A 27,134-nucleotide genomic window follows, 5' to 3' on the forward strand; every position below is an offset into this window, starting at 1 on the left:
TATAAGAGGCCACCTTTGGTGAAAAAATATCAACCTTCCCCCGACAGGCAAGCCATCCGGCACAGACATTTTTTCCGAGGCTATGCTGTACTGGAGCCAGTCAAAAGCTCATCCCTTGCTTTTGCTGGGGAGCCCTAGGGACCTTAGGTGCATGGCATTGATGGGAACGCGCATGCTGGGACTGAGCCTGAACTGGCTGCCGAGAAGCAGGAGTGTATCTACTCCTGTTATAGGAATAGGGAGCACTCCTCTTTCCTCCAAAAAACCTCCTAGAAGAGGAGGCGGTAGCAGAAGACGTCCGGCGGGAGAAAGAATCCATGGCATCATGGTGCTTTTTGATCTGATCGACCATGTCCTCTTCTTTTTCTCCAAAAAGATAATCCCCCCCCCCCCCCCCCCCGGCAAGGAACATCCGCCATTCGCTGCTGGGTCTTCTGATCCAGGTCAGAGACACGCAGCCATGAGAGTCTGCGCATCTCTATATCTTAAACAGCTACTTGGGATGCCACATCAAAAGTGTCGTATGATCCCCTGGCCAGGAATTTGCGACACGCCTTCTGCAGCCTGACCATGTGGTGAAAAGGTTCAGCAAGCTCCGGAGGAAGTGCTTCAACTAAACTGGACAGTTGCCTCACCGAGTTCCGCAAGTGGATGCTCGCATAGAGCTGGTAAGTTTGGATATTGGCGGCGAGCATAGCGGCCTGATACGTTCTCCTTCCAAAAGAATCCAAGGTCCTAGACTCTCTGCCTGGGGGCGCCGAGGCATAGTCTCTAGTACTCTTGGCTCTTCTGAGAGCAGAGTCCACCACCATGGAATCGTGATGAAGTTGGCCTTCACCATTACAGGCTCTCCATAGACTCTGTACTGGGACTCAGATTTTTTGGGGACCACTGGGTTAGAAAGAGGGCACGACCAATTTCGCACTTCCCTCAGTGTATTATGCAAGGAGGCCGTAGCAACCTCAGCAGGCGGAGAAGGATAATCCAAGACCTCGAGCATCTTGGCCCTGGACTCATCCACAACCTCCATAGGGAATGGAATGTCCTTAGACATTTCCCAAACAAAAGATGAAAAAGAGACTCTCAGGTGGAGACATTCTACTCTCAATTGGCTGAGTAGGATCAGAGGGAACCCCACAAGACTCTTCCTCCGAAAAATATCTGGGGTCTTCCTCCTCTTCCCACGAGCGCTCCTCATCGGTATCGGACAAAAGCTCTCTAAGAGGAGCCCGAACCCGAGCCTGTCTCGACGTTGAGGACTGACAACCCCGTGGGGGGTGTCGAGACGTTGACTCCTGTTTGGACTCTGGCGAAGCTTCCTCCACCAACATCGAGGGGGAATCGACCCGGATGGCAGCCGACACCGAGGACGGGGACCTCCTCACAGGTGATGGCCCAGATGCTGCCTCTGCAGTTGGTACAGAAGGCACAAGCACCCCCAACACCGAGGCAGACTGGCGAAGCAGCCCTTCCAGAAGCTCTGGAAGGACCCTGATGCGCTCGTCGAGAGCTTCCATCAGAAAAGGCTGGGGGGGCCGGTGCAGGAGTCGGTTGCAGAATCTGAGGGGGCTCGAGCCGGTACCAGGCTGCCAGATGACCGATGCATCGGCACCTCCTGAATGGAGGGTGAGCGGTCCTCTCGGCGCAGACGCTTCTCGGATGCTGACTCCCTCAGCTCCCCGGAGCTCTCGGTACTGTGCATGGAAGGAGATCAATGACGGTGCTTCCTAGCCTTCGCTCGACGCCCGTCATCGAGACTCCTCGGTACCGAAGAGGAGGATGTGGAATCCTCACGCCTCCTTGGGGCTGGGTCTGACGAAGGTCGGTCCCAGGGGGCTTGCATAGCAGTAGGCCTCGAGATAGGTGGAGACCCACTCGATGCCTTGCTGCTCCCAGCGCGTGAAGGTCTTTCGGCAGCCATTACCTGGACTCTCGGTGTCGTGGCCGACGTCGAAGGACCAGACTGATCTGGAAAAAATTTCTCACGCTGAGCCTCCAGCTCACTGCGTTCAGCCTGCGCGACGGCACGTTCTGGATTCTCCTTTTTGCTTTGAAGTTTTCTTCCGGTCTCCTGGGCCGTCGCGGATGACGACCTATCGTGAGAATATTCAGCCTGCTTGTCCTCGGAGAATGTAAATCTCACTTGGGGAAATGGAAAATTCATAAATGTTAGAATACTATTAGCTAGTTACCTTATGCAGGACTGAAACACTCAATGACTTCCTGTGAAACTGAAGAGAGAGGAATGACGGCAAAAGCACTGAAACACTTCTGGAATCCGTTCATACACCCAAGCCTTTTCATAAGAATGACACTGTTGGAAACATGCATCACCCTAATACAAAAGCAGAATCAACTGTCTCCCATGTTCTACGTATGAATCTGGCAAGTGAACACAGTAACCCTTAGGAAGACTTCTTGTACCAAAAGGATAAAAATATATGTATATATTAAACCATTTTTATTTACATGCCTTGTTCATAAATAATGCAAGAAAAAAATTTCTATTGCAAGATTACGTCTTAAGTATTCTAATCATATCTGGTAAAGAAAATTACTCTTGCACTGTTCTGCCTAGGAAATGAAGCAGAAACAGATAACTAAATGGGAAAAATCAGCAAAGTTGCAGTGACTGGCATGCCATGCTCTTCTGAGGTGATCTTTTGGATACAAGGACACAAAAATGTGTATATTTCAGTTGAAAAGGGATAGCACATCACTGGTAAAAATGTACAGTAGCTTCGTCAAATACGTATATGAAATAGTAACCATTATAAAACCAAAAGACGACCCTTGCTGCTTCCAGTTGCACTAAGTTTTCATTTTGTTTAAACTCATGAGCAAATCTTTGGATTTGAAAAGATTTCTAGTTCACAGAAACAAAAAAAGGAAGAGATTGATTTGTCATCCAAAGTGCAGTTACCCTCCTCCCCAATGACAAGTTTGTCTGAAGACATGGTAGTGCAATAGTACCATACAAACATAACTGTGTATAATTAGAAACTAATAGTTCAAGGTAGCAATTATTCATTTTCAAATGTCAGTGTTTCAAGTCCCCCACTTTACTCTGGAAACAGCTGTGGTAATGTCACTGCATCGACATCTGTCCATCATCTATCCACAGGAAGGAATACGATTACTTTACTTTCTATAGGGTTCGTACAGCAACTGGGTACAGAAGGGACAAGTGTTCTGCTCCCTTTATTGGCAGTTTTTTGGTTGTGTAATAGTGGATGACCTCTGGGACACTGTCAAATGGAGGGCTATTTTGACCCAAGATATATTTCTCTTTGGCTTTTGTTAGTTTCATATGCATGAAACCTTGGCTGCTCCTGTAAAGAAAATTGAGACAATAGATTACTGTATATAATATGCATTATAAATCTGATTTCCCATTACTTAAATCACTTATTTTTTATTGGTAAATTTACGATAAAATGAAATTACTTGCAAAGCAATTATTCGAGAATTTAGACTGTAATGCCATCTAGAAAATGTATCAGGTAGTTCAAGCCATCCCTCCTGAGTACCATACTGAAAAAAAATACATTGATCATTTTTACTGAATCCTAATAGACTGACAAAGTATATTCTGATATATCAAATGCTTCTTGATCACGCCTAAAATGACCAAATTTACAAAATTCAATTTATTCATATTGAGCACAATACCATATGGGGCTGATATATCAAGGATTTAACATCCACATTTATAGACTGTAGGATACTAGAGCAGTGGTTCTCAACCTTTCTTCCTTTGCAACACACTGTTCACAGCTGATCTGAAATTTGAAACACCCCCCTCCCCATATATTATTTCATTGCTGCTAACAATAATACAAGGGAAACACAAAAGCAACAGTGATGACTATGAGGAGGAGAGGGGAGTGGTGGACTGGAGGTCTGCAACAATTCCATTTGGGGCTGGTGGCAGAAGGACTAATTATAGAGATTTCAAGCTACTGGCTTAGGTTATCAACTCTCCCCAATCTACTGAGCACACAGTTAAGGAAAGCACAAATCTGGTGTCAAATGTTTGGTGACACACCAATGTGTCCCAACACACTGGTTGAGAACCACTGGTCTAGAACAAACACCAGATGAATTCAAAACTAAGTTTCCTTTCCCCATCCCCCACCTCTAAGAACCTCCTCCTGCCAGCCACAACTTTAGCAACAGAGACTGCTGCAGTGGATTGGACTTTGGTAGGTTTTGGTCTATTTCAGCAGGTAAACGCATCAAGGTGATTGCTCATCCACCACCAGTGCTGGTTAACATTTAAAAGAACAAAATGTTACAATTTTTCCAGCTTCAAATACCACCTTTCACACCGCATAAGGAGATTAAGAACCAAACAAGCCAAAAAAAAAAAAAATGTTGAAAAAAAACGAAAGAAAAGATAAGCCTCAGTGAGACAAGTCCCCACAAACTTATGAAAGTGTTTCAATGCTCTCTAAAAGCTAGGGTAAAGAATGTTATCAGTAGATTTAACAAGAAGGAGCCGCGCGGGAAGCATGGCGCTTAAACTTTGCCATCTTCTGCCGCCCAACTCAAAGGCGGCCATACCAGAGGCCGTCCGACGTCGGAAGGGCGGACATCGGGGGATGGGCGCCTAAGGCGGGAAAGGCCACCGATGCCCCAGCGGAGGAAAAACCGGCTAAATCAGCAAAGTCCAAAAGGGCACCCAAAAAGGGCTTCTCTGCCTCCGATCCCCGTGCCTCCCCACTAGCCGTGCGATCGCAGTCCGGGGAGCGCTTTTTCGTGCCCTTACCATCCAACGCCATGATCCACGAGGGAAACGTTCAGGGAACCCCCTGCCCGCTAGGAAAAGGTAAAATTACCTGCTTCTTGCTCTGAGCTGCAACGAATTGTGTCCCAGTGAGCAGCTGCAAGTAAAATCTTTTCTGCTTCAAGATTGTGTTTTTTTTTTTTTTTAATGGAGCCAGCAGGAGAGGGGAGAAAAGGAGGGACCTGGCACCACCAGGTTTGCACTTGGTCACGAAGAGCCCTCAACCCCAGGTACTCAACAAAACCTAAGTAAATAGGCATGGAGACCAAGCCAGAGCTGCTGCATGTGACCACACACCTGCTAGATAGAGAGAATACTGAGGATTTCCTGGTAGCACATGATCACATATAGAGAGGCAAAAGATTGCTCTCTATCTTCACCTGCTGGTAGATGGACACAACCCACCAGTCTATGGATTGATCTGCTTGATGATACGGAAACATCTTTCTCCCAAACAAGTCCAGAGTTCTAGCTTCTCTGCCTGGGGGAGCCAAGGCATAGTCCCTAGTACTCCTGGCTCTCTTCAGAGCGGAGTCCACCACCATGGAATCATGAGGTAAATGGAACCTCACAAACCCAGGTTCACTGTGGATCCTATTGGGTTGAGTATCAATTTTCTTGGGGACCACAGGTACAGAGGGGATGCCTAGTTCCACACAAGGACTGCCTTGAATACCTCGTGGAGAGGAGCCGTCACTGCCTCCTTAGGAGGGGAGATGTAGTCCAAGACCTCGAGCATCTTGGCCCTGGGCTCATCTTCCACTTCGACGGGGAATGAAATCAGTCATTTCCCGTACAAAAGATATAAAAGAGACGCTCTCAGTTGGTGACAGTCTACCCTCAAGAGGAGAGGAGGGCTCAGAAGGAATCCCATAGGAGGAAAAGTACCTGGGATCCTCTTCTGATTCCCATGAGCGCTCCTCTTCGGTGTCGGTTAGTACCTCCCTAAGGGATGTCTGAGACCAGGCCCACCTCGATGCCAGGGACCCATGTCCGAGAGCGGTGTTAAGAAACCAGCTCCCGTCTTGACTCTGGCAAAGCTTCCTCCATCGACATCAAGGGGTGCTGGCCTTGGTGGTGGTTGACATCAGAGCCGCAAGCAGTGCTGGGGCCAGGGGCCGCACCGTGGGCTGAAAGCCATGCAGTGCCGCAGCAGGAGGTATGGTAAGCGCAAGCACCCCCAATACCAATGCACATCGCTGCACAAGGCTATCCAGAAGCTCAGGGAGCAAGGCCAGGATGCGTCCATTGAGGGCCGCAATCGGGAAAGACTGTGGCGTCTGTAAAGGCACAGGCTGCAGAATCGCTGGGGCCAGTGTGGGAGCAGGATCTTGGCTGCTTGGAGACACATGCATCAGAACCTCCTGGATAGAGGGGGAGCAGTCCTCCCAGAGTAGACAGTTCTTGGTGCCGAATCCCTCGGCGCCATGAAGCTCCCGACACCATATATCAAGAGATTGGTGACGGTGATCCTTGGCCTTCGCCCAATGCACGTCACCCATGCTCCTCAGTGCCGACATCTAATCCTCCCCAATACAGAGGACGACATTGAATCCTCCCGTTGCCTCGGGGTCGGGTCCAACAATGGACAGTCCCGGGGGCCTCAATAGCAGAAGACCTCGAGACAGATGGAGACCCACTTGATACCTCATTGCTCCCAGTGTCAAGGGATCATGAAGCAGCCATTCCTACCATGACTCCCGATGCTAGGTATCGATGCAGACGTTAAAGAACTGGTCCCGGCTCCAACGATCTTCACGCATTGAGTCTATTGGGAAACCTGGGTCCTCTTCTTCATATGAAGACAGAGAACATAGTTGGTAGGGCTATTGTCGGGCCCAAATCACTGAAGACACCAAGAATGGGTGTCCTTCCCCAAGATGGTCCAGTTGCACCAAGTACTACACTTGAAACCACTGGGAGTCTTCGTGGACAAAGAGGGAAAAACTGCACTGCCTAAATCAAAAGACGCGATGGTGCCTGAAAAAAAAAAAAAAAAAAGGGGGGGGGGGGGGGGGAGACACAAAAAAAGAAAAATCCGACCGAAAAATAAAGGAAACAGATGCGGGGCAAAATCTAAAAGTCTTTCTTTTCTAAGGCAAAACAAAGTGGGTAGAAAAAAAAATAAAAACACTGAAAGGCACTCAAGAGAAAAAAATGCTCTGACCGGGTTTGTGAGGAGCCACAACAAAAACAGCTGCTCCTAATGCAGAAAAAGCGAAGGCAGGCACATCTGCGAGGCAGGCGGGAAGGCACTCACGGCTCATGCTCTTAAAAGCTCTAGTTTTTTCTATGGCAGATTTGTCAGGCTGGGCGGTGCGGGACGGCGTCTACCCATGTGAGAATAAGCAAGCCTGCTTGTCCTCTGAGAAATCCTCTTCCTTGTCTCTTGTTGATTTGTCTTTAGGCTCTGGTGGCGTCCCTTCCCTAAAGGGACCTCCCCACATATTCATTCTGTGTCCCCTACTCCTCAGGGGGATCCCAAGGGAGATTGCTCCCTCCTCCATTCCCTGCTCGGGTGAAGAGTCAGGGACCCCAGAGGGGAACTGCTCCCTCCTCCATTCCCTGCTCGGGTGAAGAGTCAGGGACCCCAGAGAGGAACAGCTCAATCCTTGCTAACCCCTCCCCCCAGCCAAGGCCCCCAGGACCTGCACTGTAACCAGACATTAGCCAGTCAGGCCTTAGGACCCCTATGGGCTCCAGTGAGGGATTTCTATAGGCAATGGACAGTGGAAGACATCTCCCACCATCAGGCCCCCTCCCAATGCAGCCAGCATGGTTTCATCACATTCCCCTTCAATTTGGTGGGATGGCGACAAAAAGGCTGTCGCCCTTGCCAGAGGCGGGAACAATGGTTTCTGCACAAGCACTAGTGAAATACTGATGTGTTCCAGTCTGCATCAACTGTTATACTGGTCATGTCACTGAAAAAGTTCAGAATTTCTACCTCCATCTGATGGTAGGAGGACACAACCTGATTGTCTGGACTGGACTAGTTAGATGATAAAGAATGAATCATTTTTGTGTTGGGGGTGGGGTTTAACTTCTTGGAACCCCAGTTCGATCTGGCCTATTTTGCATCTCGATGTATGTTCAATGGCTTTTCCAACATGCCAAGATTCATCCCATTCTCTTCAAGTTTTAGAAGAATTAATTTGCTCCTCAACAGACATTCTTGACACCATTTCTATAATTCTGAGTTCTGTTGGGTTGCAAGGAACAAAAACAGTGAAGGGATAATTTCTGCACCAGCTAACATCAAAATGCTTGTTTTTCTTTATGTACTATTATGTCTACTAATAATCAACTTATTTCGATAGCATTACTAGACTAGTTGGGATTTGGTCAAGTTAATTATGTCTCATGTGGTTGGTGTATGTTTTCACTATTTATGCTAGAGAATGAGTAATTACAGCAGTATTCAATTATGCATAGCTTTTGGAAATTAAATTATGCAGTCTTGTCAATTGTTTTCCTTTCAAGAGTATGCAAAATAATTGCTTCCCACAACTGTAGCATATATATGACCACATTAGGCTCTTACAAAGATGTAAATACTTGGGAAAAGTGCTGAGAAAATATCAGTTGTATTCTATATTGTCACAGAGCACAAAAATCTAAAATGAACAGAATTGATTTTAGAACTTAAGTCAGGCAGTCAACACTGGCCAATACTAAACTGCCTACTACATTATGCTCCTGCATCCAACGTAGATTTTTTTTTTAACTATATATAGTTACTTTTGGATGAATTTTGTGAAAAGGCAGTAAGTAGATGTTAGTAATAGATCTTAAAAAATAAAAATTAATATTTGGTGAATCAACTGATAAAAGAGAAACTTAGGTTATTTCTATAATTTTAATCATAAAGAACTCTTGCAAAATTTTAAATTTTAGTTAACAGCAGAAGTAAACTTAAAATTTGATTTGGGAGAATTTCTTTTTCAAATATAAGTGTGTTAGAGAAATTATTGCTGTTAGAAATAATTCCTTGACGTGCCATAGATAGAACACTAAGGGGGTCTTTTACAAAGGCAAATTTGCAGCTCAAATTAGCAGCTTTAGTGCACGCTAAGTGTTAGAGACACCCATAAAAATATATAAGCGCCTCTAATGTTTAGCACGTGCTTATTTTTAGTGCACACTAAAAATGCTAGCACGCCTTTGTATAAGGACCCCTAAATCAAAGTCATCACAAGAAATACAGGGCCCTTTTATTAAATCTTAGCATGCGCAAACAGAATGAGACATGCTAAATACTGGGTGTCTTATTTTATATCTAAGGGCCATTTAGCACATGCTAAGCTTTAGTAAAAGGGCCCCACACTGAGAACAGGAAGAAGGTATATCTTGTATCAACAATACTTGATTGTCACTAAATTAAAAAAAAAAGTTATATTTTCATTCTGTTATTTCAAAATTCACTTACTTTAATGATAGTGAATAATCATGCTTGCATGTCTGACTGTTTCTTACAAGGTAGCTACATTCTTTACACAATCTTAGAAGATTCTCTGCATCTGTTCGGCTGATTGCCCCATGATACCATCTGCAAAATAAGACTACTATTAATCAATTATTCAGATGTTCCCTAAAACATTTCACCCAAACAGCACAGTATACTTACATATATATTTTAAATTAATCTATTTTGGGACCAAAACGATAAACAGGATGGAATTCCTCTCGTAAGGCTAAAGAGGTCTGGGCTCTTTAGCTTGGAAAAGAGACAGATGAGGGGAGATATGATTAACGTCTACAAAATCCTGAGTGGTGTAAAACGAGTAGAAATGAATCTATTTTTTAACTCATCGCAAAAGTACAAAGACCACGGGACACTCGAGGAACTTTTAAAACAAATAGTAGGAAATATTTTTTTCACTCAACGAATAGTTAAGCTCTGGAACTCTTTGCCGGAGGATGTTGCAACAGCGGTTAGCGTATCTGGGTTTAAAAAAGGTCTGGACAAGTTCCTGGAGGAAAAGTCCATAGTCTGCTATTGAGACAGACATGGGGAAGCCACTGCTTGTCCTGGGATTGGTAGCGTGGAATGCCACAATTTGGGTTTCTGCCGGGTACTTGTGACCTGGCTTGGCCACTGATACTGGGCTAGATGGATCACTGGTCTGACCCACTATAGCTATTCTTATGTAACTAAGGACCTGCTTACTAAGGTGTGCTAGTATTTAGAGCATACTAATCATTAGTGCGTGCTAAAAACACTAGCATGCTCTTAGCGCTGCTTAGTAAACAGGGCCCAAATATCTATAAATTGATATACACAAAAAAGTACAGCAATATAAAATTTCACTTTGTCCATGTTACACAAATATTTTTCCAGAATGAAATGTGTGAATCTTACTTAAAATGGTTATCTGAGGATGTTTTTTTTTTAAATTACAAGGCTGATGTATTAAAAAGGTTCTTTCCTCTACGTTTCATATAACTATTATGCAAATAAAATGCTGAAACTCGGAACATACACTTAAAAGGAACACTGACTGTGCAATCATATAAGCTCAGTAAACTGTGCTATACACAGCACTAGGATAGCAGAGAAAATTTAACAAGGCAGTTTTCTGTTTTCCATACATTGTACTTTTTCCTGTTTAAAAGTTATTAACTAGGTGAGATAGAACATACTGAGTGCATATGTGAGGTGAATAACTACAGACGTGTACAACAGTACAAGTCTTCTGTAAAAGCTAGGAAAAACAGAACTATTGCTAGGCTTTTTCTTGTGCCAACTTACATTTGCTTTTCCAGGGAAACAGTTGGGTCTACTCTTTCCCCCAAAATCCCACAAAATTCTGGACTCCCATGTTTGATTGGTTTAAATCCACCGCCTGGGGCTCGCAGCTGTCGACGCCTGTTACACAGTGGTGAAGGAGATTGCTTTCTATCATTGCCATTAAATTGGGCTGTAAAAAGTAAAAGATTTAAAGTAAGCCTTTAAATATATTTTAGAAACCACACACAAAGGATGTGCAATTTTAAAAAATGACAAAGAAAGTGTGCATTATACATTGAAATTCATGTGCCTTTAGTTTTTCTTTCCAACCCAATAAAATTAGGAAAAATTATACAAAAGCAGTCGAGAATGTGTGTTTGTTTGGCGGTAGGGCAAAAGAACTCTGAAAATTTAACAGAATGGGATGAAGCCTGGCATGTGGAAAAACTGGTAAAAAGTAGGAAAAGGGGCCAAATCAGCAGTGAAATAAGCCACCTCACTCTCAACCCCCTTAATGGCCTAATGCATTTTTATGTACAAAGGCAGCCTAGCTTCTGTGGCATGGAAACAAATTGCTTCTGTTTTCTACTTTTTCAAACCCTCGAACCCCAAAACTATCCTCCCACACAAACAGTCCCACCACAGGAACTTCTGCCCCTGTAACTGCCCATTAACTTGCAAACTGTATCTATGCTAGAAACTACTCCCCCTCAACTGCCCCACCATGCAAAACTGCCCTAGCCCCCAAATACGTGCCCTCGCATATGTACACAAACACACAGATTACCAATAATTTAGCTGTGCTGTACTGCATTTTAAATTATTCATATATATATTTTCCTTGTTCTTTTTACTGTGAAACTTTCTGATCAAACTGTACTGCTTTCTTAATAGTTGTTACATCTATTGCCAACTAATAACATTGGCAAACAAGCACTCCTAAGGTCAACATTTTAGAAGAACCCTGTCAGATGTGCTTGGGACTCGAGAGGTTAGGACTGGCAACCGCTCAGCTTTTTTCAGGATTCTGATTTTTACATTTATGTCTGGGTATTTTTCCCCAAGTTTAAAAAAATTCTGGCAATATTCAGCCGGCAGCAATCAGCAGTCCTGCCTCCCCCAATGTCAGCTGCCATGGGTTTTTTTATACCTGGATATTCGGCAACAGGCTGTAGCCTGATACCAGGGCTGAATATCCAAGTATAAAGCTGCTGGCGATATTCAAACAAGTATTCAAGTAACTACCCAAAGTTAGGACACCTTTTTTTTGCTATCCTGACTTTATCTGGCTAGTTAGTTAATGGACTGAAAACCACTGCTAACTGGATAATTCTTGGTTCCACCTCAGCTCCACTTGGAAGTGCCAAAGTGGTCTGACCATATATTCAGTGGCATTATCTGACAGCAGTACTTACTGGGGTAAGAGTTGTTCCTACCTGGATAAGTTCCACTGAATATCATTCCTCCATCTGCAGATCTCAAATCCTCTCTCCTGTATATATGAGCCTGCCCTCCCTGATTCTAGGGTAACTAGCAGTGGGTAGAGCAGCTCTAGTCACAAAGAGGAAGTTCTGTGCTGTAAAAATTGTAAACAAAACCAAAGCCAACCTCCCAAATCGGGAAAAGCAGTTCTAACAGCTATAGCATACATACACTGATTCGTAGTAACAGGAACTATGAGACTGCACCAAATAGAGCCCCCCCCCCCCCTCACAGAGAACCAGCAGAGATCCAAATACCCATTCACATATAAATTACACATTCAAGCATGCACTACACACAAAAAGAGCATACACGCAAATACATAAAGACAGACAACACATGGAGAAGTATTGGAAAGAATTCCACTAGCCATTTTGCATACTTTCTCCATTTGTTATTTTTGGACTGGGAGCTGAGCAGAACAGGCGAGTAGACTGAAATCTAGACTGAAAGCCCACCTCTTTAACATTGCTTTTGACTCGTAACCACTCGCCTCCACCTACCCTCCTCCTTCCTGTACACATTAATTGATTTGATTACTTTTTGTCTATTAGATTGTAAGCTCTTTGAGCAGGGACTGTTTCTTCTATGTTTGTGCAGCGCTGCGTACGCCTTGTAGCACTATAGAAATGCTAAATAGTAGTAGTAGTACCATGAAGTCCCTCTATAATTATCCCTTTGCAACTACCCCTACCACCTTACAACAGGGCTGCTCAATTCTGGTGCTCAAGGTCTAAAGGCAGGCCACGTTTTCAGGATATTCACAATGAATATGCATGAAAGATTTGCATACTCATTTATATTCATTGTGGTTATCCTGAAAATCTGTCCCATCTATGGACCTCAAGGATTGAAATTGCCCTAATTCCCGACACTACTCCCCAACTGCCCCAACCACCTCAATGACTTGCCCCCACAAAAACAACCTCTCAACTTTCCCACCAACAAAACTACTCTCCAATTACCTCCATGCTCCAAAGCTACCCTTCCCCAATTGCCCCTGCTCCCTAAAATCCCCGTTCATAAGAACCCCTGCTCCTCAAAACTACTCTATTACAATTATGTCACAACCCCCAGAACTGCCCCTTAGAAACACAGAAAAATGTAAGAAGATAAACACCATATGGCTTACCCAGTCTGCCCATCCATGACAGCCCCACAAACCTGCCCCCTTTAATTACCCCAAGCAACTGTCCATCACCATACAAATTAATTCACCTGCATCTTCTCCAACATTTCTAAACTGCATCCACCCCTCCCCTTACATCTCTTCTCACAAAAACTACCTCCTTGCCCCCACCAACCCATACAACACACACCATTCAAAATGACAGATGCTGGAAATGCTGCATTCAGATGTATGCTTCATTTTCTTTGTCATTTCTATGTGGAACTTACTAAATGAACAGTACTAATTTCTTATTGGTTGCTATGTATACTGCCAATTGATATCTGTTGTCATGTGCAGGACCAAATTACTGCACTGGCAAACTACAAAATCGGAAGAGGCCTTGTCAGATGTGCTCAGGACTTGGAAGATTAGAAATGACAACTGTCTGGCTTTTTTCATAAGTACATAAGTAATGCCACACTGGGAAAAGACCAAGGGTCCATCGAGCCCAGCTTCCCAAACATACAAACATTCTATACATGTTATTCCTGGAATTGTGGATTTTTCCCCAAGTCCATTTAGTAGTGGTTTATGGACTTGTCCTTTGGAAACAGTCTAACCCCTTTTTAAACTCTGCCAAGCTAACCGCCTTCACCACGTTCTCTGGCAACGAATTCCAGAGTTTAATTATGCGTTTGGTGAAGAAAAATTTTCTCCGATTTGTTTTAAATTTACTACATCTGTTCCTCAGACCCCATCCCCACCAACCTACTTAGCACCATCGCGCCTACTATCACCCCCACCATGTGTCATATATGCTCAACCTCTCTCTCTCCACTGCAACCGTCCCGGACACCTTCAAGCATGCTGTGGTCACACCACTCCTCAAAAAACCATCTCTTGACCCAACCTGTCCCTCCAACTACCGCCCCATTTACCTCCTACCCTTCCTCTCCAAGATACTTGAACGCGCCGTTCACAGCCGCTGCATTGATTTTCTCTCCTCTCATGCCATCCTCGATCCGCTTCAATCCGGCTTTCGCCCCCTACACTCAACAGAAACGGCACTATCTAAAGTCTGCAATGACCTGTTCCTCGCCAAATCCAAAGGTCACTACTCCATCCTCATCCTCCTCGACCTAACCGCCGCTTTTCACACTGTCAATCACAACCTACTTCTTGACACACTGTCCTCCTTTGGGTTCCAGGGCTCTGTCCTCTCCTGGTTCTCCTCTTATCTCTCCCATCGTACCTTCAGAGTACACTCTCATGGTTCGTCCTCCTCCCCTATCCCGCTCTCTGTTGGAATTCCTCATTATTGTTTTCCCACCCAAACCCACTTCTCTTCTCCCTTCACTCTCTATCTCAGTTGATAACACCCTCATCATCCCCGTCTCATCTGCCCGCAACCTCAGTGTCATCTTCGACTCCTCCCTCTCCTTATCTGCGCATATCCAGCATATAGCCAAGACCTGTCGCTTCTTCCTCTACAACATTAGCAAAATTCGCCCCTTCCTCTCTGAGCACACCACCCGAACTCTCATCCATTCTCTCATTACCTCTCACCTTGACTACTGCAACCTACTCCTCACCAGCCTCCCACTTAGCCACCTATCCCCCCTTCAGTCCATCCAGAACTCTGCCGCACGTCTTATCTTCTGCCTTGACCGATATACTCATATCACCCCTCTCCTCAAGTCACTTCACTGGCTTCCGATCAGATACCGCATACAGTTCAAGCTTCTCCTACTAACCTACAAATGCACTCGATCTGCAACCCCTCCTTACCTCTCTACCCTCATCTCCCCTTACGTCCCTGCCCGTAACCTCCGCTCTCAAGACAAATCCCTCCTTTCAGTACCCTTCTCCACCAACGCCAACTCTAGGCTCCGCCCTGTTAGTCATAGGAGTCAGCTCTGTTGCTGCTGAGCACCCCCAGTATAGAGAAATCACCTTCATTGTGTCCAGGGGAAGGGGCATGTTGTTGTATTTTTAGCACCCTCAGTTCTGAAATGTTGGCATATGTTCATACCCATCTGAAGCTGAACAGTTCTTTGGGCCACTTTAAAGATGTGCCTAACTGAACAGAGAAGTATTTGTGTTTGGCCTCTGTAATTGCTTCTTTATAGGCTTTAGCTTAAACCCTACATGTTGCCTATCTTCCTCAGTTTTGATTTTCTCCATAATCTCACAAGTGTTATCACACAGTAGGAGATCTGAGTGAAAAACCAGGAGCTACAGAAATCCCTACCTACAAGTTTTAACACCTTAATTCTGGCAACGGCATCTAATATTTCATAAAAATTATTCAATTGCAGAACTAAATTATCCAATGAGAACACACTCAAAACAGATTTTTGTGTGTGTTCTCCTTGGATAATTTAGACAAACAACATTCATTTTTTTTTCAGTCTTGATAGGTGATTGCTCTAAATCTCCACATCTTCAATTTAATCAAATAATGATTCTTCCAGGAAACAGCAACAACCTTACTCAATTTCGTTCTAAGCTTTTTTTTCTCTGGAAAAAAAATTATCAAAAACACTAAATTGACTCTGTTGAGTGGCAATTTGGACATTTGAGTAAGCAATGGCCTGAAAAAAAAATTTTCCTCATCTTCCCCCTAAGAAGTACCTTGAGAAAAATTAAAATCTCCTATAAAAAATAACCCCCCCCCCCCCCAAATTGGAGACTTGCATGTAAGATAAATTCCAGTACAGACTGGAACTAAGTAGCTGGAAAGGAGCTGACCTATAAACAGGCATAAGTAAAACGCCTTAACAACTTGATATTAGCAGCAAGTCAATGATATGTCAGGTGTTTGGGGGGGGGGGGGGGGGGGGGGGGGAGATAGGCAATCACTTCAGAGACCCTGACCAAGTCCAAATCCTATACAGCATTAAAAAAGAGCAGGAAGTGGTCTGGGAAAAGGTTGTACTATCGGTAACTCCTGGGTCAGACCAATGCTCAGGTCACAAGTATCCAGTGTTGTTCAAAGTACTAGGTCAAAGTACTTAAGTCGGGCCTCGAAAAATTTTCTTAGGACCTAGGAGCCAGCTGAAAAATCTAGTAGCCAGATTTGGACCAACTGTAATGTACGTACTTATGCATACTTATGGATCATCCAAGGTGATAATACAACTAATTACAGCATCAGTTTAAACACAGAAAAACGAAAAATGGTATGAAACAATAGTAAGCATAATGCAAAAAAAAACATTTTCTCCCCCTTCTGATTTCCCCTATTATTGGCATATATATCACACTGAGTGGCAAATTTAAACTAGTGAGGTAATTACATTTTCCAATGATACAAAGTTATTCAAAGTTGTTAAATCCCAAGAGGATTGTGAATTGGAAGACTTACGAGACTGGGAATCCAAATGGCAGATGTTTAATGTGAGCAAGTGCAAAGTGATGCATGTGGGAAAGAGGAACCCGAATAATATCTACATGATGCAAGGTTCCACGTTAGAAGTCACCAACCAGGAAAAGGATCTAGGAGTCATCATTGACAATACGCTGAAACCCTCTGCTAAGTGTGCTGCGGCAGCAAAGAAAGCAAATAGAATGTTAGGTATTATTTTTATTTGTTGCATTTGTATCCCACATTTTCCCACCTATTTGCAGGCTCAATGTGGCTTACATAGTACCGTCAAGGCATTTGCCCAGTCGGTTGATAGCAAATATAAGGTTGTATAGTGATCGAATGAGGTATATGTGGAGGGTCGGAAGGGATGAAGATTGTGTGTTGTCCAGTACAATCATTAGACATGCTGTGTTTCTGGGTGAAGAGGTTTACGTAGGGTCACTGGGGTAGGCCTTTTTGAAGAGGTTGGTTTTTACTGATTTCCTGAAGTTCAGGTGGTCATGGATTGTTTTCACAGCTTTTGGGAAGCCATGCCATAGTTGTGTGCTTATGTAGAAGCCGGATGCGTAAGTTGTTTTGTATTTCAGTCCTTTGCAATTTGGGTAGGGTAGGTTTAGGTATAATCTTGATGATCCGACTGTTTCTTATTGGTAGATCTATAAGGTCTATCATGTATCCTGGGACTATGCCATATATAATTTTGTGGACTAAAGTGCAGATTTTGAAGACGATCCATTCTTTGATTGGGAGCCAATGCAGCTTTTCTCAAAAGGGTTTGGCACTTTTGAAGCGTGTTTTGCTGAATATCAACCTGGCTGCTGTATTTTGGGCGGTATGGAGTTTTTTTGTGAGTTGTTCTTTGCATCCCACGTAGATTCCGTTGCAATAATCTGCATAACTTAGGCCTATTGACTGTATTAGGTTTCGAAAGGTTTCCCTTGGGAAGAAAGGTTTTAATTGTTTGAGCTTCCACATTGAATAGAACATTTTCTTTATTACAGAGTTTACTTGGCTCTCAAGAGTAAGGTTGCGGTCAAGTGTGACGCTGAATATTTTCAAGATGTCTGAGGTAGGGAGGGTATGTCCTGGGGTATTTATGGTTGTGGGTTTGTACTTGTTATGTTGAGAGGAAAGGATGAGGCAGTGTGTTTTTTCACTGTTCAGTTTCAGTTGGAATGAGTTTGCCCAGGAGTCCATGATGTTCAGGCCATCGTTGATTATATTGGTTATTTCTGTCAAGTCATGTCTGAAGGGGATGTAGATTGTAACATCATCTGCGTAAATGAAGGGGTATTATTAGGAGAGGAATGGAAAATAAAAACGAGGATTTTATGCATGTTGTGACTGCAACTTGAATACTGTGTGCAATTCTGGTCACCGCATCTCAAAAAAGATATAGTGGAATAAGAAAAGGTACAGAGAAGGGCGACAAATGATAAAGGGGATGGAATGACTTTCCTATGAGGAAAGGCTGGAAATGGCTTGGGTTCTTCAGCTTGGAGAAAAGACAGCTGAGGGGAAATATGATAGAGGTATATAAAATACTGAGTGGAGTGGAACGGGTACACGTGAATCGCTTGTTTACTCTTTCCAAAATACTAGGACTAGGGGGCATGCAATGAAGCTACAAAGTAGTAAATTTAAAACAAATCGGAGAAAATATTTCTTCACTCAAAGTGTAACTAAACTCTGGAATTCATTGTCAGAGAATGTGGTAAAAGCGGTTAGCTTAGCGGGGTTTAAAAAAGGTTTGGATAGTTTCCTAAAAGAAAAAAAAAAGCAGATTGTGGAGTTCCACAAGGATCCCCATTATCACCAATTCTCTTCAACCTAATGATGACCCCCACTAGCCAATCCTTATCCAACCAAGGCCTTAACCCCTTCATCTATGCAGATGTCACAATATACATTCCTTACAAATCTAAGCTGTCAGAAATCACTAACAAAATCAAGATCAGCTTTAACATCATGGACTCTTGGGCAAATGCATTTCAACTAAAACTCAACAAAGAAAAAACACACTGTCTTATCCTCTCATCCCAACACAACGCGGACAACCCCACAATTATCAACACCCCAGATTACACCCTCCCTACCTCAGACAGCCTGAAAATCCTCGGCATTACATTGGACCGCAACCTAACACTAGAGAGCCAAGTGACATCCACAACAAAGAAAATGTTCCACTCAATGTGGAAACTCAAACACGTGAAACCATTCTTCCCAAGGGAAACATTTTGCAACCTGATACAATCAAAGGTACTAAGCCATTTAGACTACTGCAATGGAATTTATGCAGAATGCAAAGAACATTAAAGAAACTTCAGACCGCTCAAAACACGGCAGCTAGACTTATCTTTGGAAAAATGCGATTTGAAAGCGCAAAACCCCTATGTGAAAAACTACACTGGCTCCAAATCAAAGAATGCATTGCTTTCAAAATCCGCACCCTGGTTCACAAAATTATCTACGGTGAAGCCCTGGGATACATGACAGACCTGATCGACCTACCAACTAGAAACACATCTGAATCAACACGAACATACCTAAATCTACACTACCCAAGCTGCAAAGGACTCAAATACAAATCAACTTACGCATCCAGTTTCTCCTACATAAGTACACAACTGTGGAACACATTACCAAAAGCCTTGAAAACTACGTACGACCACCTAAACTTCCAGAAAAAACTAAAAACTAACCTGTTCAAAAAGGCATACCCTACCAATCCAATACAAATGCCTGATCTCTGCAACACAACAAAACTAAAGTACGTTATGGACATAACATAACTCTTCCGTTGTACAATTCCCTAATGTGGCTTTGCCACATGAACCTTATCTTACCACAATATCACTTTGTATTTGTTTACACCGGAGTCTGCAAACACCTCTCCGGTACTATGTAAGCCACATTGAGCCTACAAATAGGTGGGAAAATGTGGGATACAAATTAACAAATAAAAATAAAATAAATTTATCCCTGGACCTCCAACAAATATAAAACAAGGCAGCAAGAGCACTATAGAGGTATGAAGGCAAATCAAAAAATGAAAGCCTCAAGTCAGACCCTGCAGACAAAGCAATACTAGAGACATACGGACTGGAATGAAAAATATCAGAAATGTGTATTTCCCAGAACTATTCTAGGTTTTGCTGTTTTACTTGATTTACTGAGGCATCATCATTTACATCTTGCTTCTGTAAGCATCAGATCTAACTAAGTAAAAGTAGTAAAAACTGGGGACATTGTTACTTCAGTAAAAGTAAAAACTATTTCCTGTACTTCTTTACAAGTGACAAAAAGTTTACTTAAGTACAGTAACTTGGTACAATTACCCAACTAGTAGCTTTTACTTATTTACCTAATACTACTACTACTAATCATTTCTATATTTATTTATTGCATTTGTATCCCACATTTTCCCACCTATTTGCAGGTTCAGTGTTACCAATATCAGTCCTATTTTCTGTGTGTGACAGAACAGTGTGTTTTAAGCCTGTAAAATGTACTGGGGTATTTCCTGAAGTGTAGTTCTCTAATTTGGCCAACAGGTGGTGAATGTTTATGTTTTGAAGCTGCTGCAGAACCAAGGCTGTTTTCGTTGTTTAACCTTTTGGAAAGGAAGTCTGTAGTATTCTTTCAAACTTGTTGTTCTGGGCTCTGATTGGATCAGGAGCTCAATTTCATTTGGAGTGTACTGGCTTTTGCCCCAGTTTCAGCCAGGGGGAAGAGAAAGATCTCTTGTGAAGCCCTGTGATCAGTTATATTTGATAATCTGTGTGAGCAGCATATTTCCTGATCTTCTCAGGTACTTTTTAAAAAGTAAACAAATGTTTAGTGTTATAATTGATCCATATTTCAGTTATCTGCCATTGTTCTGCTGATTGCACTTTTTCTGTTTCACTGTTCAATATTTTTATGACAATAAACACTATTAGTTTGTTGCCTGTGCATATCTGGACTGATAAAGAATCCTGTTGGTTTGTGTGTTGGGTCTGTGAGTGCTTTCTGGGAACTGTGGCCTCTAGTAATCTAGAAATCATTGGGGATAATTTGAGAGCGGGAGACAGTTGGTAGGAGGAGGGTGCTAGTGTACAGCACAAGCGACAGATGCAGGCGGACCTGAGCTGTGCTGGGGATAGATCCTCTAAGTGGAAGCGGGGTAGCACCAGGCAGGTGGCTAGGCGTTTCGTGACACTTTGAGCACCACTGGCTTCTATGTAGCCTTCCTAAGTTCCTAAGAATGTACCTTCCTCTGCCAAGTTTTCTATGATTATATCAGGCTTGTATTACAAGCCACTACAAAGACAATATCTGAAGGCTCACCTGTGAAGACTGTTAAAAAAAACCCCCAAAAACCTGGTACTGTATTGTACTTGTCTCTTTGATCCTAAGAAGCAGCATGCAACTGGGAAAGAATACTCACATTATCAATGTCTGGCTTTGCAGACTGAGAACAAAGTAGATTTAGAGCCCATCTGCCAGTAGCTGGCTGGATTGATTATACAATTTGTTCTCAACAAAGTCTACATGCTGAAAACAGATGCTAACTAGCATCAATCAGCAAGTCTTACACTTCAGCAAAAGTCCTGTGGTAAGGCTGATTAAACCCATCACCACCTGCTCCAACTGAGATGCTAAATAATTCCATTTTACAAGAAGAGTATTGCCAGCACTGAGAGATCAAACCCAGGATTTGTTCATGCTCATCAAAAGCAAAAACATTCCAAATACATGGCATTATAGATACTAAGAAAAGTCAGTGTAAAAAAACAAAACTAACCAACCCTAGGATAAATTAAACAAATGTAAAATAAAAATACTTTTATACAGTAGGTCACTGAGGTGGGTTTGAGCTCTTTAAATTGCACCAATATCTGACACGGAGTCTCTTCTCTGCTGTTTGTTAATGGGGAAGACATTCCAAGCTGGATCAGGTCCAAACAAAAAGGTCCAGACATTGCTGGAGGGTTTTGGCATTCATCCCCTTCCAGGGCTGCTGCTACCACAGCCAGGGCCATAGAGGCATCAGTGGACCAAAATGTAATTGGGGCATCACTGAGCCTTGAAGGAAAAGCAGCCTCTCTTCTGATCTGGAAGAGATCAATGCTGCAAGGAGAAACTGGCACAGGAAGGTAGCCTGGTGTAGAGTCCTGGATTGGAAGGGTCTCCAGTGGTGGAGTTCTGTGCTCTGAGAACAGGAGACTACAGCAGGAACATTTGTAGGGGTGTTTTGGACAGAGGACAGTACTTCCATGATGGGGTTGCAAGTGTTAAGAAACCAAATTTTGTGACTTGAATCACTGTGGAAAGCAATCCAAGATTTGGACTCTTCATTACTATTGCCAGACAGGTTAAGAACAATTTGGGTAAAGGTTATGGGTAAGTTGACAAAAAGGCTTCATGAGCTCCTGCAAAACTTGAGAATGAGGGAAATACAATATGTTAATGCGGTCCAGATTAAGGATAGAGATTTATAACACTGAAGGAGGAGTAGAGGCAAAACCAAACGATGAACACACCAGAATTTTCCCAAGTCTTCCCTGGTAGCACTGCAAGATATGGGTGTGGATATATTGGGGATACTGGAAGCACTATCCCCTGCTTTAAAGGTGCAGTATTTGGCTGTACTTGGAGGAAGCCTTTCCCTGAGTCAACAGAAGGGATCCCAAGTTTAAAACCTAACTTAGTTTTTAGAGAACTCCCTGGAGATGATCACTAAGGACTGTTGCCTCTGTAGCCAACCCCTTGCCACTGGTGATCTACTGCCATTGCGGTACCAGCTTTAACTTAAGAGGCTGGGGAAAGGGGCTTGATCAATCCCACCATCTTCGGACCACCAGCCCACGGTTCTAAAGGTGTGAAGTGCCGAGTCCCTATCAGTAACTTTGAAGAATCTTGCCCTGGGCAGATAAAGCTAGTCCAAAAGGAAATGTCACACCATGGTCAGACCACTACAAGGCAAACACTTCCCTCCTCTGGAAAACAAAAGACAACAAAAACCAAGAAAAAAGAACCTATACTACAAGAGGCAAAATAGATCCTCTAACATTTTGGCAACAAATATATACCGACGAATGGACAGCAACTACAGACTCACCCCATTTTTTACAAGAATGGGACAACAGATGCAGAACAGTTCTAGACAAGATAGCACCGCTCCAAACCAGAACCTCACACAGAAAAAGCTCAATCCCATGGTTTAACGAAGAACTGAAAGAACTAAAAACACAGGTCAGAAGACTAGAAAGAGCATGGAGCAAAAAAAAAAGACGAACATACAAACAGTGGAAACAATTAAAAAAGAAAATACAAACACAACATCAGACAAACCAAAAGAACGTACTACAAAACTATAATAGGACTAAATTACAAGGACACACACAAACTCTTTTCACTTGTAAACAATCTAAACACCACACAGGTCACATCGAATAGCACAGACACCCCTTCGGCAACCAACCTAGCGAACTATTTCAATGAAAAAGTCATAAAGCTCTGACGCATGATACCAAGCAATACTATTGAGTACACAAGCATCCTTGAATGCTTAGACCCAAAAACGGAGGAATACCCAGCCGATCGATCATGGACCAATTTTGACTTGATTTCAGTAGAGGAACTCACACATTGGCTCAGAAAATATGCCAAATCTCAATGCAAACTCGACATTTGCCCTACCAGCCTAATAAGAGCCGCACCCATGCAATTCAAAAAAGAACTCACGAACCAAGTAAACCACAGACTCCTAAATGGTCTCTTCCCATCGGAAAAAGGAAATATCTTACTCACTCCGCTGCCAAAAGATGCTAAGAAAAGCACAATGGACCTAACCAACTACCGACCAGTTGCCTCAATCCCGCTCATAACAAAATTGATGGAAGGCATAGTGACGAAACAACTCACGGAATACCTGACCAAACACTCAATTCAACATGAGTCTCAATCAGGATTTCGATCAAATCATAGCACTGAAACTGTACTAGTGTCTGCAATGAACTCATTCAAGAAAACAATTGCAACCGGCAAGAACATACTCGTACTACAATTCGACATGTCTAGTGCTTTCGAAATGGTGGATCATGGAATATTACTACACCTATTAGAATACTTCGGAATCGGAGACCCAGTTCTCAAATGGTTCAAAGGATTCCTCACCACCAGATCCTACCAAGTAACAACAAACACTAATAGATCACCACCTTGGATACCGGAATGCGGAGTCCCTCAAGGATCCCCCCTTTCACCAACTATCTTCAACCTAATGATGATACCACTAGCCAAATTCCTAGCCAATCAAAACCTTAACCCCTACATATATGCTGATGATGTCACGATCCACATCCCGTTCAAAAGTGATCTAAACGAAATAACCAACGAGATCAACCAGAGCCTCCAAATCATGCACTCCTGGGCAGACTCATTCCAGTTAAAACTTAACGCAGAAAAAACTCAATGTCTAGCTCTCACTTACCAATATAATACAAACAACTACCCCAACATAACCACACCATACTGCACACTTCCCATTTAAGAAAATCTGAAAATTCTTGGAGTCACTATTGACCGAAACCTCACACTTGACACCCATGTGAAGAATACAACGAAAAAAATGTTCTACTCGATGTGGAAACTCAAAAGAATAAAACCTTTTTTCCCAAGAAACATCTTCTGCACCCTAGTACAGTCACTAGTGATAAGTCACCTGGAATACTGCAACGCTCTGTACGCAGGTTGTAAAGAACAGACCATTAAAAAACTCCAAACAGCCCAGAACACCGCAGCCCGACTCATTTTTGGAAAAACTAAATACGAAAGTGCGAAGCCCCTAAGAGAGAAACTGCACTGGCTCCCGCTCAAGGAACGAATTGAGTTCAAGATCTGCATGACCATACACAAAATCATTCACACCGACGACCCACTCTACATGTTAAACCTAGTGGACTTACCGCCCAGAAACGCCAAAAGATCAGCCCGCAAATTCCTCCATTTGAACTTCCCCAGCTGTAAAGGAATTAAATACTAACAGGCATATGCTACTACCTTTGCGTACAAAAGCACACAGATATGGAATGCACTACCCATGGCCCTGAAAACCATGGACAACTTAACCAGCTTTCGCAAATCTTTGAAGACATATCTCTTCAACAAAGCCTACAAAAGAAATCCTAATGAAACTAATCACTCCTAAACCACCCAAGTGCTTCAAAAACACCTCTCACACGACCTTACCTATCACTTTTCTATTTAAATCCTCATCTACCTTCAGCTTATTACCGAATGTATTTAAGATCATGTAATGACTATATCATAACACTCTATTTATTTTTTTTTATTTACGTCAATTTATATACCGTACCTTATTGCTACTGCAAGACAAAACGGTTTACAATTTATAAAATAAAAGAAGCAATACAATATGTACAGGTTGGACAAACATTAGAACTCCAGCCACATTGAGCCTGCAAAAAGGTAGGATAATGTGGGGTACAAATGCAATAAATAAATAAATAAATAAAAAATGTCCATCAATATTTTACATGCTTCTCCCAGAAATGTATGAGACTATTGCTCTCTCACAGGTGTCCCAGACAAATGTTTTGCAGCTACATGTTCTATTATCTCAAAAGTGTGATAGCAAACCACTACATCTTTTGGTGCATTCAGTCTTGGACTACCCAAAGCACAGTGTAAGTGTTACAGCTTAATTTTATGGACCCCCATATCTGGTTATTCAGATACAAATAAATGATGCTGATATTTTCTTCACCACTGCTTTATAGCTGGTGCATTTCGCTGTTTCCAGGATACCCCAGAAACAGATTGCATTGGTGACTCCTACTTTCAAAGTCTTTCAGCTTATCAAGAATTTCAGTATCATGAAATTCTCTAGTTTTACAATGCTGTCAAGGCCCACTATTTGCTCCTCTTGGCTCTCGGTATTTCCTCCACTCTCCTTCCAAGATCAACTATGTCTCCACGAAGGTTGGCACGGGCAGCAGTGAGGTCTGCCTCTCTCTCTTTAAACTAGCTGTGAATTTCTTCTTGCAAATCAATAGCTGCTGCCTCTGTGCCCAAAGGCATCGGATCAATTAGCTGAGGTAATCTGCTGGAAATCGAGGTGTTCGCCGACACCATGCTGCTTACAGCACAGCGTAATTGGTTGCTGGGAAAATGATTGTAGACCCAGCATGCTCTTATTCTCCTTAGAGGATCGCTAAAGACTTAACAGGACAGCAATGAGATGAACAGGTGCCTAAAAACACAGCACAGTGGAACAATGTTGGCATATTAAAGCTGAAGGATTAAGCCACTTCCTCTGTACAGACTTTTCTTTTTAGGGTACTGCATGTCAGTACTGTACTGTGTACATTCAAACTATTTCTGTTTTGTTTTGCATCGTTATCAGCAAAAGGTATTGACATGGCCAGAGTCTGCAGATGTCTTTCTATTCTGAACAAAAAAAGTCACTCATACAAGGACAGTTTCTTGGTCTGTGATCATATTACAGAGATGTTTGAATCAGTCACAACTCCATGCTATCACACTCATTTAATGTTATAGGTTTGTCACATTCCATAAAGATTATGCATATGAACAGAACCTAAAATTATGTTGTGAACAGAATTTGTTACTAAATGGAAGCACATTTTGAACAAATACTTGTTGATTTGATGATTTTGATTCCAGACAATTTGGTCTGTACTTGAGTTTTTATGAAGCTGGACAAGTGGTTAACCATTAAGGACCAGACTGAACTCATATTCAGAGCTGAGAGAATACCAATAGAATATTACTAAGTTCTATTGAGGACCTAAGCAAGTTAAATTTAAGAAACTTCAGAGGTATGAATTAAATATGTCAAAGGTTGTTTCTATCTTTCAATTAATCACCTGTACCTATTATTTGAGTCTCCAGTAGCACATACAACTCCACGGTCCATGTGCTTCTTTAGTGCCAGGTGGTGAAGCTAGATGTCTCCTTATTTTAAGTACATAAGTATTGCCATACTGGGACAGACCAAAGGCCCATCAAGCCCAGCATCCTGTTTCTAACAGTGGTCAAACCAGGTCACAAGTACCTGGCAAGATCCCAAAAAAGTACAATACGTTTTATGCTGCTTATTCTAGAAATAAGCAGTGGATTTTACCCAAGTCCATTTTAATAATGGTCTATGGACTTTTCCTTTAGGAAGCCATCCAAACCTTTTTAAAACCCCGCTAATTTCTTCAAAATCTTGATGGCCCTCTGACATCCTAGAGGGCTATATCACCCCAAATACAGCATATACAGTAAGTCTCATTGCCAGTCATTAACACATTTTACCTATAGTCCAAGAACTTCTTAAAGTCTCTATCTTCTCAGTTATTAGAAAAATGGATAACAAAAAATGAAAATAAAATTTTTTAAATAGACATCAAGGCGAAAATAATGAGTCCATGGCTGATAAAGCTGGTCAGATACTGCTGTAAAATAAACCTATTGGCAGATATACTGAAAAAGAAAAACTTGTAAACTTTACAACATTGAAAAAATGTTACTAAAATATAAAGGAAAGAATAAAATCTAAGATACTGCTGCATATACAAGTTAATACCAGAAAAGACACATTTGAAAGTACTTCAGGGAAGTTCAGAAATGTGACTAC

The 27,134-nt window shown here is 42.6% G+C and overlaps 1 protein-coding gene across 1 annotated transcript in view; it reads right to left on the reverse strand.

Annotated features, from left to right (window-relative positions):
* Positions 1-1,819: 1,819 nt before the first annotated feature.
* LOC115463718 (SH2 domain-containing adapter protein B-like) overlaps positions 1,820-27,134 on the reverse strand; it is a 154,349-nt gene continuing 129,034 nt past the window's right edge. Inside the window, exons 4-6 of the mRNA XM_030194442.1 lie at positions 10,542-10,710; positions 9,219-9,338; positions 1,820-3,332 (exon numbers count right to left, since the gene is read on the reverse strand). Of these exons, the coding sequence (XP_030050302.1) occupies positions 3,149-3,332; positions 9,219-9,338; positions 10,542-10,710 (473 nt within the window). The 3' untranslated portion in view covers positions 1,820-3,148. The remainder of the gene's footprint in view (positions 3,333-9,218; positions 9,339-10,541; positions 10,711-27,134) is intronic.

The sequence above is a fragment of the Microcaecilia unicolor genome, chromosome 2, assembly GCF_901765095.1.
Source record: "Microcaecilia unicolor chromosome 2, aMicUni1.1, whole genome shotgun sequence".
Lineage (NCBI taxonomy): Eukaryota > Metazoa > Chordata > Amphibia > Gymnophiona > Siphonopidae > Microcaecilia > Microcaecilia unicolor.